This window comes from Hyla sarda, chromosome 2 (genome assembly GCF_029499605.1).
Source record: "Hyla sarda isolate aHylSar1 chromosome 2, aHylSar1.hap1, whole genome shotgun sequence".
Classification (NCBI taxonomy): domain Eukaryota; kingdom Metazoa; phylum Chordata; class Amphibia; order Anura; family Hylidae; genus Hyla; species Hyla sarda.
Window position 1 is genome coordinate 96694122 of NC_079190.1, and position 18900 is coordinate 96713021.

The 18900-nt window shown below is 44.2% G+C and overlaps 1 protein-coding gene across 5 annotated transcripts in view; it reads right to left on the bottom strand.

The window, feature by feature from the left end:
• The window catches only part of LOC130358804 (25-hydroxyvitamin D-1 alpha hydroxylase, mitochondrial), a 52200-nt gene that overhangs the window by 17665 nt on the left and 15635 nt on the right, over nt 1–18900 (bottom strand). Inside the window, exon 1 of one of the 5 annotated variants that reach the window (XM_056562616.1) lies at nt 9494–9567. The exons of 1 other annotated variant lie outside the window; for it this stretch is intronic. Coding sequence is in view for 1 of the 4 variants with exons in the window: in XM_056562619.1 (XP_056418594.1) it covers nt 5732–5734 (3 nt within the window). In the remaining 3 variants the exon portion in view is untranslated. Of the gene's footprint in view, nt 1–5731; nt 5859–9493; nt 9568–18900 lie in introns of those variants that run through there. 3 more of the 5 variants (XM_056562619.1, XM_056562617.1, XM_056562615.1) reach the window with 3 other exon arrangements.

Here is an 18900-nt window from a genome sequence, read left to right on the forward strand (position 1 = left end):
CGGAGCCCCTTCTAATGTGCATCGGACCTCATCACGAAAAAATTTAGTTTTTGGTCCTCTCCAATTGCACTTCCGAAATTCTCCTTGGACTACCATGGCTTCAACGCCATTCCCCAACCCTTGATTGGTCCACAGGAGAGATCAAGAGCTGGGGTACTTCTTGTTTCAAGGACTGTCTTAAACCGGTTCCCAGTACTCCCTGCCGTGACCCTGTGGTTCCCCCTGTAACCGGTCTCCCTAAGGCTTATATGGACTATGCTGACGTATTTTGCAAAAAACAAGCTGAGACTTTACCTCCTCACAGGCCTTATGACTGTCCTATTGACCTCCTCCCGGGCACTACTCCACCCCGGGGCAGAATTTATCCTCTGTCCGCCCCAGAGTCTCTTGCTATGTCTGAATACATCCAGGAAAATTTAAAAAAGGGGTTTATCCGCAAATCCTCCTCTCCTGCCGGAGCTGGATTTTTCTTTGTGTCCAAAAAAGATGGCTCCCTACGTCCTTGCATTGATTACCGCGGACTTAATAAAATCACGGTAAAGAACCGCTACCCCCTTCCTCTTATCTCAGAACTCTTTGATCGCCTTCAAGGTGCCCACATCTTTACCAAACTGGACTTAAGAGGTGCTTATAATCTCATCCGCATCAGGGAGGGGGACGAATGGAAAACTGCATTTAACACTAGAGATGGACACTTTGAGTATCTGGTCATGCCCTTTGGCCTGTGCAACGCCCCTGCCGTCTTCCAAGACTTTGTTAATGAAATTTTTCGTGATCTCTTATATTCCTGTGTTGTTGTGTATCTGGACGATATTCTGATTTTTTCTGCCAACTTAGAAGAACACCGCCAGCATGTCCGCATGGTTCTTCAGAGACTTCGAGACAATCAACTTTATGCCAAAATGGAGAAATGTCTGTTTGAATGTCAATCTCTTCCTTTCCTAGGATACTTGGTCTCTGGCCAGGGACTACAAATGGACCCAGATAAACTCTCTGCCGTCTTAGATTGGCCACGCCCCTCCGGACTCCGTGCTATCCAACGTTTTTTGGGGTTCGCCAATTATTACAGACAATTTATTCCACATTTTTCCACTATTGTGGCTCCTATCGTGGCTTTAACCAAGAAGAATGCCAATCCTAAGTCCTGGTCTCCTCAAGCGGAAGACGCATTTAAACGGCTCAAGTCTGCCTTTTCTTCTGCTCCCGTGCTCTCCAGACCTGACCCATCTAAACCCTTCCTATTGGAGGTTGATGCCTCCTCAGTGGGAGCTGGAGCGGTCCTTCTACAAAAAAATTCTTCCGGGCATGCTGTTACTTGTGGTTTTTTTTCTAGGACCTTCTCTCCGGCGGAGAGGAACTACTCCATCGGGGATCGAGAACTACTGGCCATTAAATTGGCACTTGAGGAATGGAGGCATCTGCTGGAGGGATCAAAATTTCCAGTTATCATTTACACCGATCACAAGAATCTCTCCTATCTCCAGTCTGCCCAACGGCTGAATCCTCGCCAGGCCAGGTGGTCTCTGTTCTTTGCCCGTTTTAACTTTGAAATTCATTTTCGCCCTGCCGACAAGAACATTAGGGCCGATGCTCTCTCTCGTTCCTCGGATGCCTCGGAAGTAGAGCTCTCTCCGCAACACATCATTCCTCCTGACTGTCTGATCTCCACTTCTCCAGCCTCCATCAGGCAAACTCCTCCAGGGAAGACCTTCGTTTCTCCACGCCAACGTCTCGGGATTCTCAAATGGGGTCATTCCTCCCACCTCGCTGGCCATGCGGGCATCAAAAAGTCCTTGCAACTCATCTCTCGTTTCTATTGGTGGCCGACTCTGGAGACGGATGTTGTTGATTTTGTGCGGGCCTGTACTGTCTGTGCCCGGGATAAGACTCCTCGCCAGAAGCCTGCTGGTCTCCTTCATCCTCTGCCTGTCCCCGAACAGCCTTGGTCTCTGATTGGTATGGACTTTATTACAGACTTACCCCCATCCCGTGGCAACACTGTTGTTTGGGTGGTCGTTGATCGATTTTCCAAGATGGCACATTTTATTCCTCTTCCTGGTCTTCCTTCAGCGCCTCAGTTGGCAAAACAATTTTTTGTACACATTTTTCGTCTTCACGGTTTGCCCACGCAGATCGTCTCGGATAGAGGCGTCCAATTCGTGTCAAAATTCTGGAGGGCTCTCTGTAAACAACTCAAGATTAAATTAAACTTCTCTTCTGCTTATCATCCTCAATCCAATGGGCAAGTAGAAAGAATTAACCAGGTCCTGGGTGACTATTTACGGCATTTTGTTTCCTCCCGCCAGGATGACTGGGCAGATCTTCTACCATGGGCCGAATTCTCGTACAACTTCAGAGTCTCTGAATCTTCTTCTAAATCCCCATTTTTCGTGGTGTACGGCCGTCACCCTCTCCCCCCCCTCCCTACTCCCTTGCCCTCTGGTTTGCCCGCTGTGGATGAAGTAACTCGTGATCTTTCCACCATATGGAAAGAGACCCAAAATTCTCTTTTACAGGCTTCATCTCGCATGAAAAAGTTTGCCGATAAGAAAAGAAGAGCTCCCCCCATTTTTTCTCCCGGAGACAAGGTATGGCTCTCCGCTAAATATGTCCGCTTCCGTGTCCCCAGCTACAAACTGGGACCACGCTATCTTGGTCCTTTCAAAATCTTGTGCCAAATTAATCCTGTCTCTTACAAACTTCTTCTTCCTCCTTCTCTTCGTATTCCTAATGCCTTTCATGTCTCTCTTCTTAAACCACTCATCATCAACCGTTTCTCTCCCAAACTTGTTTCTCCCACTCCTGTTTCTGGTTCTTCTGACATCTTCTCCGTGAAGGAGATACTGGCCTCCAAGACGGTCAGAGGGAAAACATTTTTTTTGGTTGATTGGGAGGGCTGTGGTCCTGAAGAGAGATCCTGGGAACCTGAGGACAATATCCTAGACAAAAGTCTGGTCCTCAGGTTCTCAGGCTCCAAGAAGAGGGGGAGACCCAAGGGGGGGGGGTACTGTTACGCCGAGCGCTCCGGGTCCCCGCTCCTCCCCGGAGCGCTCGCAACATCCTCTCTACTGCAGCGCCCCGGTCAGATCCACTGACCGGGTGCGCTGCGATACCGCCTCCAGCCGGGATGCGATTCGCGATGCGGGTGGCGCCCGCTCGCGATGCGCACCCCGGCTCCCGTACCTGACTCGCTCTCCGTCGGTCCTGTCCCGGCGCGCGCGGCCCCGCTCCCTAGGGCGCGCGCGCGCCGGGTCTCTGCGATTTAAAGGGCCACTGCGCCACTGATTGGCGCAGTTGTTCTAATTAGTGTGTTCACCTGTGCACTCCCTATGTATACCTCACTTCCCCTGCACTCCCTCGCCGGATCTTGTTGCCATTGTGCCAGTGAAAGCGTTTCCTTGTGTGTTCCTAGCCTGTGTTCCAGACCTCCTGCCGTTGCCCCTGACTACGATCCTTGCTGCCTTCCCCGACCTTCTGCTACGTCCGACCTTGCTCTTGTCTACTCCCTTGTACCGCGCCTATCTTCAGCAGTCAGAGAGGTTGAGCCATTGCTAGTGGATACGACCTGGTTACTACCGCCGCTGCAAGACCATCCCGCTTTGCGGCAGGCTCTGGTGAATACCAGTAGTAACTTAGAACCGGTCCACTAGCACGGTCCACGCCAATCCCTCTCTGGCACAGAGGATCCACCTCCTGCCAGCCGAATCGTGACATGCAGTCTGTAACGTCACCAAGAATGTGCGCAAGTACGCAAGAGCTCCCCTCCATTCCATCCAGAGTGAAAGGCCTAACCAGTCGGTTTACACTTATGCTCTTACCATTGTGGTTCACTACTATAAATGGGTTGTCATAGATCTCACAGCCAAGACAGCGGCCCAGATGTTCTACTCCAATTGGGTGCAAACCCTTGGGTGTCCGGAGTCTGTCCTAAAGGACCATGGAGCGGCCTTCAAGGCCCAACTCTTTCAAGAGCTGTGTCAATTCCATGCCTGCAAGAAACTCCGGACTAGAAACCCAGGGGAACGGGCTCTGTGAGCGCATCAACCAAGTCTTTATCCACAAGTAGAGTAAATGAGTGGTGCACTGTGATGACCTTTAAAATGTTCGGGGGTACTCAGTCCTCAAGACCAGACCATGGTCAATAATAAAAGCAAGGTAGAGTTAGAAGACGGCACTCCAATGCAGGAATTGTGAAGGCAAAACAGTTTATTCACCCATCCAGTACAAAAATTATGCAATGTTTCAACTTCACAATGAAGTCTTTTTTAAGTCTTTATCCACATCTAGCGAGCAGCCTCTGTGTCAAAACAAGAAGAGTGACCCCGACTGCTGGCCGAACTATTGGAGATCTATAATAATACAGTCCACTGTTCTACGGAGTACACCCCTTTCTACATGATGATGGGGAGACATGGGCATCTGCCTAAAGACCGAACATTTGGGCTCCAAGCCCCATTCAACAACTCTCCGCAAGCCTCCCTCGAGTGGGTCTCTCACCGCCAGAGAAGGATCCAAGAGGCCAATGTAATTGTCAGCAAGAAGATGGGCGAGGCCCAGCGGAGACAACAGGAGGACTATAACCGTTATCCTTCTGCCAAACCACTTCAATTGGGCGATAAAGTCTGGCTGCGGAAGTTTCCAAGGACCCAAAAGTTAGACTCTATCTGGGAGACAGAACATACATGGTGACGGCCGTACCCTATCCAGAATCTGATGTATACTAAGTACAAAAGCCTGGGTATGAGCCTTAAGTTGTTCACCAAAACTGAATCAAGTTATGTCTGAAAGAAGTTCTACCAGTGCACCCAGCATCACCTCCTCCAGCTGTCAGACCTGCGAGAGAGTACGTTCCGGGTGAGGGAATCCACCCATCCATGGATTTCCCCATGTTTTCTCCAACCCAGCCTGTGATCTTCTGTGTCTCACCAGCACCAGGGCTGGTTCAATCTGCTCTAGTCTTTACACCAGTCCCAGTCTTGTTACCATTGGCTCCGGCCTAGAGTCTCTAGAGTACCAACTCCATCTCTAGCCTCTCCAATGCGAACACCAGCGACTCTGGGTCCCGCCAGCCTGGACCAATACCCGCTCTTGAATTCGTCGAGGAGGAGTTAGCTGCAGCTTCAGAGGTTCCAAGAGCTCCAGAAGACGCAAGAGTTCAAGATTCCCCTGAAGTGGTGTTGCATCGGTCCCAACAGTCAACACAAGGACAAATTTCCGCAAGGTACAAAGATTAGCTTCCAATATAATGTGTAAAGTTATGTACCACACATAGTTAGTCCATACATCATCAAAATAGTCCACATACATGTAAATCATGTAAATATCTAAGTTCAGACTGTAGCATCATTCGTAGTCCCAGTCCACAAGTCTTCAATGTAGAGGCCAGAGGGTTCCCCTAAGATATAGGTAAAAGCATGTATAGAGACAGAGTACAATATGTAAAGGTAACACTGTTGTATAGAATATCAATGTATGTTGAGTTCTCGGGAGAAGTGTTGAGAACCGAAGGGCCCTAGCAGCCAAGGCATTGGGAAGATTGCTTCCGTCAGCCCAATCCGCAACTTATGTGTATTGGTGTCTTAAAAGTGTTACTAAAGCAGTTACAGGTCCGTTTCCCCCACATGTCTATTATCCTAAAATATAGAAGCCTGTATGGACATTTACAAGTGATACATGGACTCGCCCCTGTTTTGTTTTCAATAGTAACGAAGAAAACAGAGTCTGCACTCACCATCCAAAGGTAATTCTTTATTTCACCATGTCAGGCATAACAGGCTGGTGGGGGGTGGAGGCGGGTGGGGTAGGACCGGGACAGACTGTTTCACGCTAACCAAGCGCTTCTTCCAGCCGGTATACAATCGCGGCACCTGGCGGTGACGCTATTTATTAGCGCTCTCCGGGGGTGGCGTTGTGGTCACATGTAATAACAAAAAGGTCATGTGGTGTAAACAAAACAACATGTGCACTAACAAAACAACATGAACAGTAGGATCATTACATCGGCAGAAAAAATAATAAGGTAAGAAGCTCTCTTAATGTGATTAGTATAACATATCTAGTGGTTCATGAATTCAGTCTCATCGATCGAGGAAGGGAGCTAAATCCACTCGATTGTTGAGACCCAAAACCCTTGTAGCATCTAATTTTAGGATCCATGCCGCTTCTCTTCTCAAGAGGGCGGCATGTCTATCTCCTCCCTTAGGTAAAACTCTAACTCTTTCGATGCCAGCGAATTTCAGGGCACATGGATCACTGTTATGGGCTTCTTTTATGTGGGAAATTAATTTGGGAGCACCTATCCCGGTTCGGATAGACCTAACGTGCTCCCTATAGCTTACAAACAAAGGATGAATCATCTTGCCCACATAAAAGAAGTTACAAGGGCAAACAATGACGTACACTAAGTATGAGGTGCGGCAGGTGGCTAAATCATTTACAGTATGTATATGGCCCCCAAGTTGCCAGGTTCTATTGGCCAAGTTCTGGGAACAAAAATAACAATGTCTACAGGGGTAATTACCCTTTGGGTTCATCTTCTGTAGCCAGTTCATATTAGTTTCAGCTAAATCCCGTGAATTTTTAGCAGGGGTTTTAAGCATGTCGCCTAATGTGCGATTTTTTCTGTACGTAATCAGGGGAAGATTTTTTGCTATATCCTTTAGTTCGGAGTCCGACTCAATAATGTACCAATTATTGCATCTTGCATTAGCTATAACATTAATCATATTTGAATTTGCTAATGAAAAAATAAAATGCTGCGGTTTCTTGGTTAGACGCGGTTTTGGGTATAGAAGATTTTCTCTTGGGGTTCCTGCAGCCCGATCATAACCAACATTGATCACATCGGGTGGATAACCTCTTGCCATCAAGCGGTTCTTTAGGTCATCAGCCTGAGTGAAAAAGGTGGTTTCATCACTATTAATCTTTTTCAAGCATAAAAATTGGGAAAACGGATATTCTTTTTGACATGATGCGGGTGTGAGCTGTTTAAATGAAGTAGGGAATTACGGGCAATAGATTTTCTATAGCCTTGTGAATGCAATGACCCATCTCGTACACTGAATTTTACATCTAAAAAAGTGAGCTCGGTATCACTGGACACAGACATGAACGACATGTTTTCTTGGTTGGTCGTATTCATATATGAAACAAAGGCATTAAACCTCTCTTGGGTACCTTGCCATATGATTAGGACATCATCGATGAACCTAAGGTACAGTTTTATATAAGAGACATACGGGTTGCTATGCGAGAATACGTATCGGCGTTCAAACACCGCAAGAAACAAATTGGCAAACGTACAGGAGACCGGGGTGCCCATCGCAGTCCCGGTCTCCTGTCTATACCACGTGTCCCCTTCTCTAAACTCATTATGAGATAATATAAACTGTAGGGCTTCTCCAACGAAAGTAATAAATTTGGGTGTTTTGTCAGTCTCAATCAGTATTTCACGGACAGCCTGTACACCCGTATCGTGTGGGATGCGGGTGTACAGGCTCTCAACATCTAAAGAAGCAAGGTGGTAGGTGTCGGACCAATGGGAGTTTTTTAAGTGTGTCAATAAGTCGCCGGTATCCTTCACATAAGATGGAATAGAGGGGAGGATAGGTTTTAATAGCCACTCTAGATATTGGGAGAAGTACTCAGTCGCAGAACCGATCCCTGCAACGATAGGTCGTCCCGGGGGCCGGCTCTGCGACTTGTGCACCTTTGGAAGGAAATACCATCTGGCATAGCGAGGATCACGGGGAATTAATTTTTCAGCGGTGGATTGGGTTATAAGCCCCTGTTCACATTTATTTCTAAGGAATGTACAGAGTAGATTGAGTGTTTTACCCGTCGGATTATTGGGGAGCCGTTTATAATTAACTGTATCTCCTGTTTTGTTTTCATAACCAGACCTGTGAAGAACATTTTGCATAATGCCCCAGGAAGTGACACTAGGCCCCCAGTGGCCACTTCGGTCATCCGCCCTCAAGGATTGGGCGTCGAGGACAACTGTATTTAAGAGGGGGAGTTTGTGGTAGCCCAGTACGGGAGGTGTTACCCCGTACCATTGCTGCCCTGTCCGGCAGCCTCCCTTCAGTGTCCCCTGGGCCCCTTGTACTTGTTCCCCCCCCCCTGTATATATGTTTTGCTAGGTATTATATAATGTGTTGTTGCTTTAAGAAATGTACCATGTGATTGTTACCCAGGAGGTACCAGTGGCCAGGTGATCCCAGGGGTGACCTATGGGCTCCCTGCTAGTCTCCCCATAAAAGCCCAGGGAGGAGCTCGCTCTCCATGAGCTCTGCTCTTTCTGCTAAGCTGAGGTCCAGTCAAGTCGAGTCCTAGTGTGTGTGTCCAGAGTCATTGGAGTCAAGTCTGCAGCCACAGTCAATTGCAAGTAAGCTACAATCATAGCTTTTTCAGTTGTCAGTCAAGTCAAGTCAGTCCCTGCCAGCAACTGTCAAGTCAGCGTGGCCTGCATTAAATTGTCCAGTCCCACTACAAGTCCCAGCAAGCCCTTAAGGTCTCTGAGTCACTGGTCACCTCTTTGGGCCCTGGCTGAACTGTATAGACTGTACACTCTGTCACTCAGTAAAGCTACCGTTGTCCATAACTTGGCGTCAGAGTCATTATTTCCCCCGTGTCTAGCCCAGGATCCAGCTGTATACCTTCGGGTGGTATTGAGGATAAACCACGCCCTGGCATCACGAATACAAGGGGTTAATGCCATCTGCCCCTAGGGTAATTCCATCTGCCCTGCATCTCACACCCTTTACCACAAGAGCTCCAGCAGTCATGTCAGCTGAATATGACCCGCATCACTCCATAGAGGTCCCAATCAGTGAGGGCATTATAGGGCAGGTACATTAAAACGGCAAGGGCTCAAGCCCCCTTTTGAGTCTATGGGGGACATGTATCATTATTTGTGTATGGTAGAAGCAGTTTACCCATTTTCCCGAATTCTAAATTATGTGCAGAAGCTCTAAATTTATCAATCAAGCACAATGAGCTTCATAAATTGCGGGTAAATATAGTAATCTCCTCAATCCACTCTTTGGAAAATAGAATCGATGATTTAGAGCATCTTGCTACGTTAAGTCCAAGATGGCTGATATTTGCGCAAAAAAAACAGCTCTTGCGGCAACATTTTTGGTGTAAAGGAAAAGTACGCAGTTAATAAATCCATGTGTACTATAGATGTCACTCCAAGGTACCCTGATTCAGCCACATCTGGAGGACATGCTCTACCAAAACTTGCGCAAAAAAAGGGCTTGTGCAAAATTTTGCACAAAAAAATACACACAAAACAGGGGTAAAATCTTTGATACATGTCCCCCTATGTGTGTATGTCCCTGGTCCTTACGTAATAATAACCATTAGCTCTTCTCATGATCAGATGTGCTCCTGATTACGAAATACATAAGAAAAAAAATCTTTTGTCTCATAGAAAGGGAGCGATGACTGCCCCCAGCTGCACGGCTCAGGAGGTGGTTAGATGTCTCACCTGCAGTTGGTGTCAGTGAGGAGCCCGAATACTGGACATGCCAGAGGATTCTCTGCTTTTAGTCACCACTTTTGGTTCAACATGTAGGTCACCATGCATTTGGCAACATATAACATCTTTAACTGAAATGCCCGCTGCTATGGTGGGTAATGGGAAACAAAGAAAGGGCTACAACTTCAGTGGACTGTACACTCTAGATCAGTGTTTCCCAACCAGAGTGCCTGCAGCTGTGGCAATACTACATCTCCCAGCATGCTTGGAGTTGTAGTTTTGCCACAGCGGGAGGCACCCTGGTTAGGAAACACTGCTCTAGATGTTGCAATCTGCAGCTCCCTTTCAGCATATAAAACAGGACAGCAGCCAAACCATGCAACAAAATGTGAACATACTATAAAGACATTAAAGGGGTTGTCCGGCGAAAACTATATTGTCCCCCATTCTAAATTATCTCCTATTCACAGGATAGGGGATAGGTAGCTAGGACCCCATAACCGACCACCACGATCTTTGGAATGGGACTTCGGATCTCAGTGAGGAGCACATGCTGTAGACCGCACATGCTCCATTCAATTGTATATGAATGACTGTGGTGTGATAGACAGCTACCCTAATTTTCCTTGCACCAGTTTTGGTAAACCTTAAAGGGGTACTCCGCTGCTCAGCGTTTGGAACAAACTGTTCTGAACGCTGGAGCTGGCGCCGGGAGCTCGTGATGTCATAGCCCTGCCCCCTCAATGCAAGTCTATAGGAGGGGGCGTGTCACGCCCCCTCCCATAGACTTGGATTGAGGGGCAGGGTGTGACACCATGAGGGGGCAGGGCTATGACATCACGAGCTCCCAACGCCGGCTCCAGCGTTCGGAACAGTTTTTTGGGCAGCAGAGTACCCCTTTAAGGTGGCCATACGTTTTTACAACTGCTGGGCAAAATGTTTTTCAGCTGATAGTTCACTCTCCCTTTCTCCCCATACACATGAGCATTCAGCTATGTCTATTGGAAGGGGAAAGGTAAGCCACAGCCAGACAGCTCTGGCACTGGTTAACCCTTCCTGTAACAAAAGGGTCGAGCGGACAAAGTCCATCAGACCCGACTCTTCTTCTTACTGACATCATCTGTTGGTGTAAAATCAGGAGGCTTCCATATATCTTAGGCTACGTTCACACTATGATTTGTGCACAGATATGTTGAGAAAATGTCAAAATGACACACCAATGTGTCCATGCTTGGACAGGCATGGGCCCCATGTATTTAATTGGTACGGGCGCTGTCAACTAGCGACTCATTTTCCCTATGTACCCGAGTTTTGTCTTGGACTAATAAAGTGCTGTACGCCAAGTTTCTCAGCCAAGCCAAAACTTGAATGCACTTGAAAATTATCCGAACGTAGTCACTAGCTGACTACAATCGGGCCATTGAAGTGGAAAACCTGGGAAATTGTCAATAAACTTGTTTTTTACCTAAATTTACACATAACTCCAATAATACATTAGACCCATAGGCCCAGATTTATCAAACTGTGTGAGAGAAAAAGTGGAGTGATTTTCCCACAGCGACCAATCACAGCTCAGCTAACGATCTGAGGTAAAGTGAAACCTGAGCTGTGATTGGTTGCTGTGGGGAAATCACTCCACTTTTTCTCTCACACAGTTTGATAAATCTGGGCCATAGTGTTGGTTCAGGATTAACAATAATTTAATATATCCACTTATAAAAATGTAGAATTTGGTTGTGTGACATCAATTGTGCATAGTCATTATGAAATCCGGTGGAAACTTTTTTTTTTTTTTTTTAAATCAACTGGTGCTAGAAAGTTAAACTGATTTGTAAATTACTTCTATTAAAAAATCTTAATCCTTTCAGTGCTTATGAGCTGCTGAATGCTCCAGAGGAAGTTGTGTAGTTCTTTTCAGTCTGACCACAGTGCTCTCTGCTGACACCTCTGTCTGTGTCAGGACCTTCCTCAGTAGTATACAGCAGCTGATAAGTACTTGAAGGATTAAGATTTTATAATAGAAGTAATTTTCAAATCTGTTTAACTTTCTAGCACCAGTTAATTTAAAAAAAAAAAATCCCACTGGAGTACCCCTTTAAAGACTTGTCAATGTATGAACACTGTCAGGGGTCATAGAATATCAGCTCAACAGTGCCTCCAAGTCAATTTAAGGAACTGCAACAGCTGGTGATTGAGGCACTGATGGAAATGTATCAGTAGGCAAATCTTGTTTTCCATTAAATAATCCATTGGATCCAAATTGAAGTTGTTTGTTTTAGAACAATACCGAGCGAAATCTGTTTACCATAGCAGTTATATGTACACAGAGATTAACAGATTTCATTGGGAAAGTGCACAATTGTTCAAAGTAACACCACGGGACTCATAAAACAAGCCTGGCAATTACTGTTAAGCTGCCGAGTCCCACAGCAATTTCATATTCACTTTCTTATTATAAATTGCAGATCTAACACTTTTTCTACTTCATTGTGTTTATGTTTATGAAATTCTTGTCCATTTGAAATTAGCTGTAAAATGAGATAAATGTTATCAAAGCCGCCAGCTCACAGGAGGCCGGTTCATCGCAGCATTTGGACCTACAGACAAGTGTTTTACAAGCTTGTGTATTATTTCGAGCCTCTGAAGTCGTTTGCAATACAAAAAAGAATGCAAAGAAATAAAGGCTTCAATGTAATTAAAGAGTTCACTTTATGGGAACCGTAACAAAGCTGAGTGCTACAACTGGGTAACATACTGAAGTTTACCTAGAGATGGTGCAAATGAGCAGAATTTTTGCCATCAACATATTGTGCGATTTGATTTATTTATTTTTTTACCTAGCTGTATGGTGGTTGTAGGCAGCCAGAATTTTATTTTTTATTTTTTTACAACAAATATCACTAGACTTGTAAATTATAGGGGATAAGATGTCTGATCGCGGGGATCCCGCTGCTGGGGACCCTCATGATCTCGGCTGCGGCACCCCAGACATCCGGTACACAGACCTAACTTTGCTCCATGCCGGATGACTGGCGATGCTGCACAGAGGCTCTTGATGTCACGTCACGCTCCGGTCGTAACATCACGGCCACTCCCCCTCAATGTAAGTCTAGGGAGGGGACGTGACAGCCGTCACGCCCCCTCCTATAGACTTGCATTGAGAGCGCGTGGCCGCGATGTCATGAGCGCGGCGAACGCCGGGTGCAGCAGGAAGATTGGGGGGGTCCTTTGGATAGGGGATAAGATGTCTAGGGATGGAGTACCCCTTTAAGTGCAGCAGTTGAGTAAATTTCAGAGAGTGGTTAAAAGACTAAATAAAAGTAACTGAATACCCTAACTGCATGCCACATTTCTCAATAGGAAACAAAGAAAGGGCTACAACTTCAGTGGACTGTACACTCTAGATCAGTGTTTCCCAACCAGGGTGCCTCCAGTTGTGGCAAAACTACATCTCCCAGCATGCTTGGAGTTGTAGTTTTGCCACAGCGGGAGGCACCCTGGTTAGGAAACACTGCTCTAGATGTTGCAATCTGCAGCTCCCTGTCAGCATATAAAACAGGACAGCAGCAAAACCATGCAAAAAAATGTGAACATACTATAAAGACATTAAAGGGGTTGTCCGGTGAAAACTATATTGTCCCCCATTCTAAATGATCTCCTATTCACAGGATAGGGGATAGGTAGCTAGGACCCCATAACTGACCACCACGATCTTTGGAATGGGACTTTGGATCTCAGTGAGGAGCACATGCTGTAGACGGCACATGCTCCATTCATTTGTATGGGAATGACTGTGGTGTGATAGACAACTACCCTAATTTTCCTTGCACCAGTTTTGGTAAATCTTAAGGTGGCCATACATTTTTAATAACTGTTAGGCAAAATGTTTGTTCAGCTGATAGTTTTCTCTCCCTTTCTTCCCATACACATGAGCATTCAGCTATGTCTATTGGAAGGGGAAAGGTAAGCCACAGCCAGACAGCTCTGTCACTGGTTAACCTCCATAACAAAAGGGTTGAGCGGATAAAATCCATCACGCCCGACTCTTCTTCTTACTGACATCATCTGTTGGTGTAAAATCAGGAGGCTTCCATATACCTTAGGCTACGTTCACACTATGATTTGTGCACAGATATGTCAACAAAATTTCAAAATGACACACCAATGTGTCCATGCTTGGACAAGCATGGGCCCCATTTATTTGATTGTTACGAGCGCTGTCAAATAGCGACTCATTTTCACTATGTACCCGAGTTTTGTCTTGGACTAATAAAGTGTTTTTTTGTTTTTTTTTTGCCTACTGTATTATACATATTACTGATGTCCCTGGCTCATCTCTGACCCCCGCAATTATTCATGGCGGCACATCTAAATGCTTGAAAAAATTAAATAAATGGGGCGGTAAAATCGCGATGTCCCGATCAGCTAGGATGCATCAGGAGGGTGCGCGTCTGATCGGCGATTGATTGAAATCCAGGCTTGAGCAATCAACCACCGATAACACTGATCAATGCATTGCAATGCAATGCCATTGATCAGTGTATTGAATCAGTGTACTGCATGTTATAGTCCCCTATGGGAGCTATAACATTGCAAAAAAAAAGTGAAAAAAAAAGTTAATATAGATGATTTAACCTCTTCCCTAATAAAAGTTTGAACCACCCCCCTTTTCCCATTAAAAAAAGCTGTGTAAATAAAAAAAAATTAACATATGTGGAATTACCACGTGCATAAATGTCTGAACTATAAGAATATATCATTAATTAAACCACATGGTCAATGGCGTATGTGCAAAAAATTTTGGTCACTTTTTATACAATAAAAAATTGGTGGTTCAAAAAATAAGCCCTCATATGGGTTTTTAGGTGAAAAATGCTTTTTTTCTCTATTTTTTTAAATTTTTTAGGAAGTACTACTACTCCCAGCATGGAACAGACTGTTTCATGATGGGAGCTGTAGACCTGTACTAATAGAACGATCACAGCAGGTGTCACTCCTGATACCTGATGCAATTGTCCTTTCTATAGCAGCGATGGAACTGTTTTCTCCTGTGCTCACATCACTGCACTATACTCCGGCTGGCCAGTGATGTGAATAGAATTCACATCACTTATTCATATTTCCCACAGAGAGCTGTGATTGGCCAGATGGTTCCAGCCAATCACAGCTCTCTGAGGGAAATATGAATAATAGGTATATATATGGCATATACTCATACTACAGTGGGAGCAGAAAAGAGCGTCTGGCCACCCACGTCTATACATTATACAGGACGATTGCATCGGGTGTCAGAAGTGACACCCACTGTGATCTGTCTATTAATGCAGGTACTACAGCTCCCAGCATGGAGCAGAGTGTGCTCCATGTGTGGAGCAGTAGTACTTGCAGTTAAGGACAGATCACAGCAGGTGTCACTCCTGATACCTGATGAGATCGTCCTTTCTATTGCAGAGATGGAGAGGCTTACTCCTGTGCTCACATCACTGCACTATACTTCGGCTGGCCAGTGATGTGAATAGAATTCACATCACTTATTCATATTTCCCACAGAGAGCTGTGATTGGCCAGATGGTTCCAGCCAATCACAACTCTCTATGGGAAATATGAATAATAGGTATATATACAGCATATACTCATACTACAGTGGGACCAGAGAAGAGCAGCTGCCCATCCGCATCTATACATTATACAGGGCGATCGCATCAGTTGTTACAAGTGACACTCGCTGTGATCCGTCTATTAATGCAGGTACTACAGCTCCTAGCATGGAGCTGAATGTGCTCCATGTTGAGAGCAGTAGTACCTGCATTTAAGGACAGATCACAGCGGGTGTCACTCCTGTCATCTGCTACTATAGTCCTATCTATTGCAGAGATGCGAGCGCAGGAGAAAGCCACTTGTATTTATACATTATACAGGACGATCGCAGGGGTGTCGCTAATGAAGAAATTAGTTATTTCAAATCGAGTCGAAGTTCGGATTCGGTCCGAGTCAAATTTTTCATGAAATTCGGAACGAATTCGACTTCGTCCGATTCGGTTCGCTCATCTCTGACTGTACTGATAAAAAGTTGTTGGATGCTCAACAGAGGGATGAAAACAAACACAAGCAAACAGACAAGCATTGGTAACATTACAGATAATCTCAGTGAGAGTGAGAGTCCAATCTCAACATACACACAATTCTAGACACCACAATGTTTGGTTGGTGGTCATATTAAACTGGCCAATATAGTCTTTTTCACATGATAATTCCCAGATCAATTTCCTCAGAGTAGTCTTTGGTGCACACAAGACCAGCAGTACTTTTTCCTTGAGCTAACGTGCCTCCCTGCCAAGCATTGTGCGCCCGCTCTTGCTGGTGATTCCTTACCCCCCCCCCCCCTTTTGCTTTCTACTCCCCCTTTTATTACCCTCCCTCCCTCTCTTATAAAGTTCCTCCTTTGCTGACTCCCATTGTTGTTGGTTGTATTGGCTCCCTTAGGACCAGCAGTACTGAAATCGTAGATTTCACCATGAAGCAGCATGGCGGACTGGAATCAGAGCATGAGAGTCATGATTTCATAGAGTGTTCCTAAAACATCAGTTTTTTTTTTTTTTATTCCTTGTCATATACAAAAGAAAAAATATATAATTGCATAAAAGGACAAATTAAAATAATTCAAAGACAATTATTACATATTTCATAGGGACAACCTATCCTGGTCTGCTTTAAATACAAGCAAGGTGTCAGTCAGTGGCTGAGATGGTCAGCATTGCAGACAGTGATTGGCTCAGTGGGCACTTCTTTTTGCTAAGAGCAGACCAGGAAGTGCTGAGCACTGGGGACCAGGCACCATTGGCATGGCGCTGACACATAATGTTGCTTGCATCATTATGCAGGTACAGGTTAAGTTATGTATATATGTCAAAGATAATATGACTGGGGACTACTAACTCTCATGTTCAAGTAATGTATACAAGGATTAACTATTAAACAGCATAGCTAAAAGATCACAACCTTTAACTCTTGGATTTTGGCAAGAGCATGACTTTCCTCAATGATTACAGCACTCAGTACCAACCCTCAAGTTCAATGGCCACTAGGACAACACACTTTATTTCTTATATGTTCAAGAAAGCAAAAGCTTTCACAAGAGCAGAGGAAGAACCTGAGAAAACTGCCCCGCATCCTTCAGATCGATGGAATAGAAGATTGAATAGGAAGAAAGGCAATGGAGATCTGTTATATAACAGGTTCTAATGCATCCTCACAAATCTTATTGTCTTATTATTGGTCTTTATGGTATTTACCCCATTTCTACCCTAGACCACTAGGGACACTGCATTAACCTCTTTACTGTGAAAGACTAACAGCCAGCAGGCACCAATTACTCCATTAATCTTGACTACCTTAAAAAGCAAATATTATTCTAGACCAACAGTGATAGTTTATCAACCCTCTAGTGCCCTAGACATTTAGGGAAGGAGGCATTTACCCCTCCAACACCTTGGAAGGGGAGATTGCCTATTCTCTAACTGAGACCATCCTTAAAGTTGGCATTACTCTAGACCATCAGGGAAACTTAAAATATTTTTTTTTCATTATCTTGACAAAACTTGACTTTGGTTTATACTCCACACCGTAAAGTGCACACACCATAAAAAGGATAACATGGAAGTAAAATCGATATAAAAATGAACTAATCTTAAGGGTATGTTCCCACCTGGCGTATTTTTCTGCGTATTTGCTGCGTATTTGCTGCTGCATATTTTCTAACCCATTGACTTCAATGGGAAATAAAATACGCAGCAGCAAATATGCAGCAAATACGCAGCAAAATACGCCAGGTGGGAATGCACCCTTAATCTAATAGTGACTGTCAGTGCACACACAAAAAATAAAAAAAACAGCTGTAGTTTCTAAGTTACCATATTGATGCCCCCTACTCTGACAGCACTCATTGCTTGCAGTCTATTGGCTGAAGCTGCACCTCACAGACATCCTTTTCTATCCACCCCCTACATGCCCCATGTACTCTACTTATTACAAGTAATACATTGTTTTTACCTCTTCCCACCTTTGGCCCATAAAGCAGAAAACCAGAGACAGGAGTCCTAAATGATGTTAAAGAACTTCTTCTCTAACGTACACCTACAATTGGGAGATCAGAGTGAAGGAATTATCAGCCCTGGTTTATATCATCGTAGCAGCGCCATTTTACTCATTATGAAAATTTGCCCAAAGCGTAACTTTAATAGATTTCTAATTGAAAACTTCTGTGCTCTGTGCAAAAATAAAATGGATGATTATATGGCCGGGTTCACACTATGCATTTTTTAATCATGTTTCAAATGAAATTTAAACACCAGGTGAAAAAAATTTATTGTAAAACACATGCAAATTGCAACATTCTTCCATTGTGGTTATGGGTGAACAGGTAAGGTCAAAAATGCATTGCATAAACTTGATTATTGCATTGTGTTCTCTCCACCTTACCTGTAAAATGTGATATAATACCGGAAAAAAAAGAAGAAAAAAAGAAAAAGGCACCATGTAAACCTAGCCGAAAAGGAATAGTAAGTGAATCCAGTTTTCTGGTATAACCTGCATTGCTGTTAATGTACTGTAACAGTCTAGATTCTGGATGTTATATTGCTGATATTGTTTAAAAAAATGCAGTGGGCACCAATGTCATAAGTTCATAGGGGGAGATTTATGAATCTTTTTTACTTGTTTTTGGCTACCACATAATGGTTGAAAAAAACTGCAAACATAGACCACAAAAAATACAGCACCTCAGTGCCTAAGGTGATCTTAAAACTTCACTTTTATTGATAACATATATTAAAAGCTAATGTTAGATAAAGAAGTGTATAGTGTCACCACAACCAATAACATTGGAATATTTCCAACTGTATCCATACAAAATATACACTACTGTAAATAATATACCGCAGAACATAGATATTGCAGAGTACTAGGCAAAGTGATTAATGTATTTCTAGTATTTTGTGTAATGCTGCCAAATGCTACTATGATTATTACACCACACAGCATCAATTACTATACAACTACAAGGTAGTATGATTAAATCAAATTCCATAAACATATATCAAAAAAATGATCCTAGGGGAGGTGCCCAAAACTTAACTTTTAAATACACTAAATAAACCTGTGCTCTAAAGACCACAACCAAAAAATAACTTGGCCATCATAAAACCAAATAAAAATCATAGATTGTATGCATAATCATTTTTGGATCAGTCATCATTAGAAAATCCACTTTAAAGAGGCATTGTCATTGTTAAAAACTTTTCATATATTGCAGCACTCATTATAATATGACATTTCACAATATACACCTGTTAAAAAAAATTTAAATTTTCACCTGAAATTCAAGCTCAAAATAGCCACCACTAGGGGTCGCCTGTCTT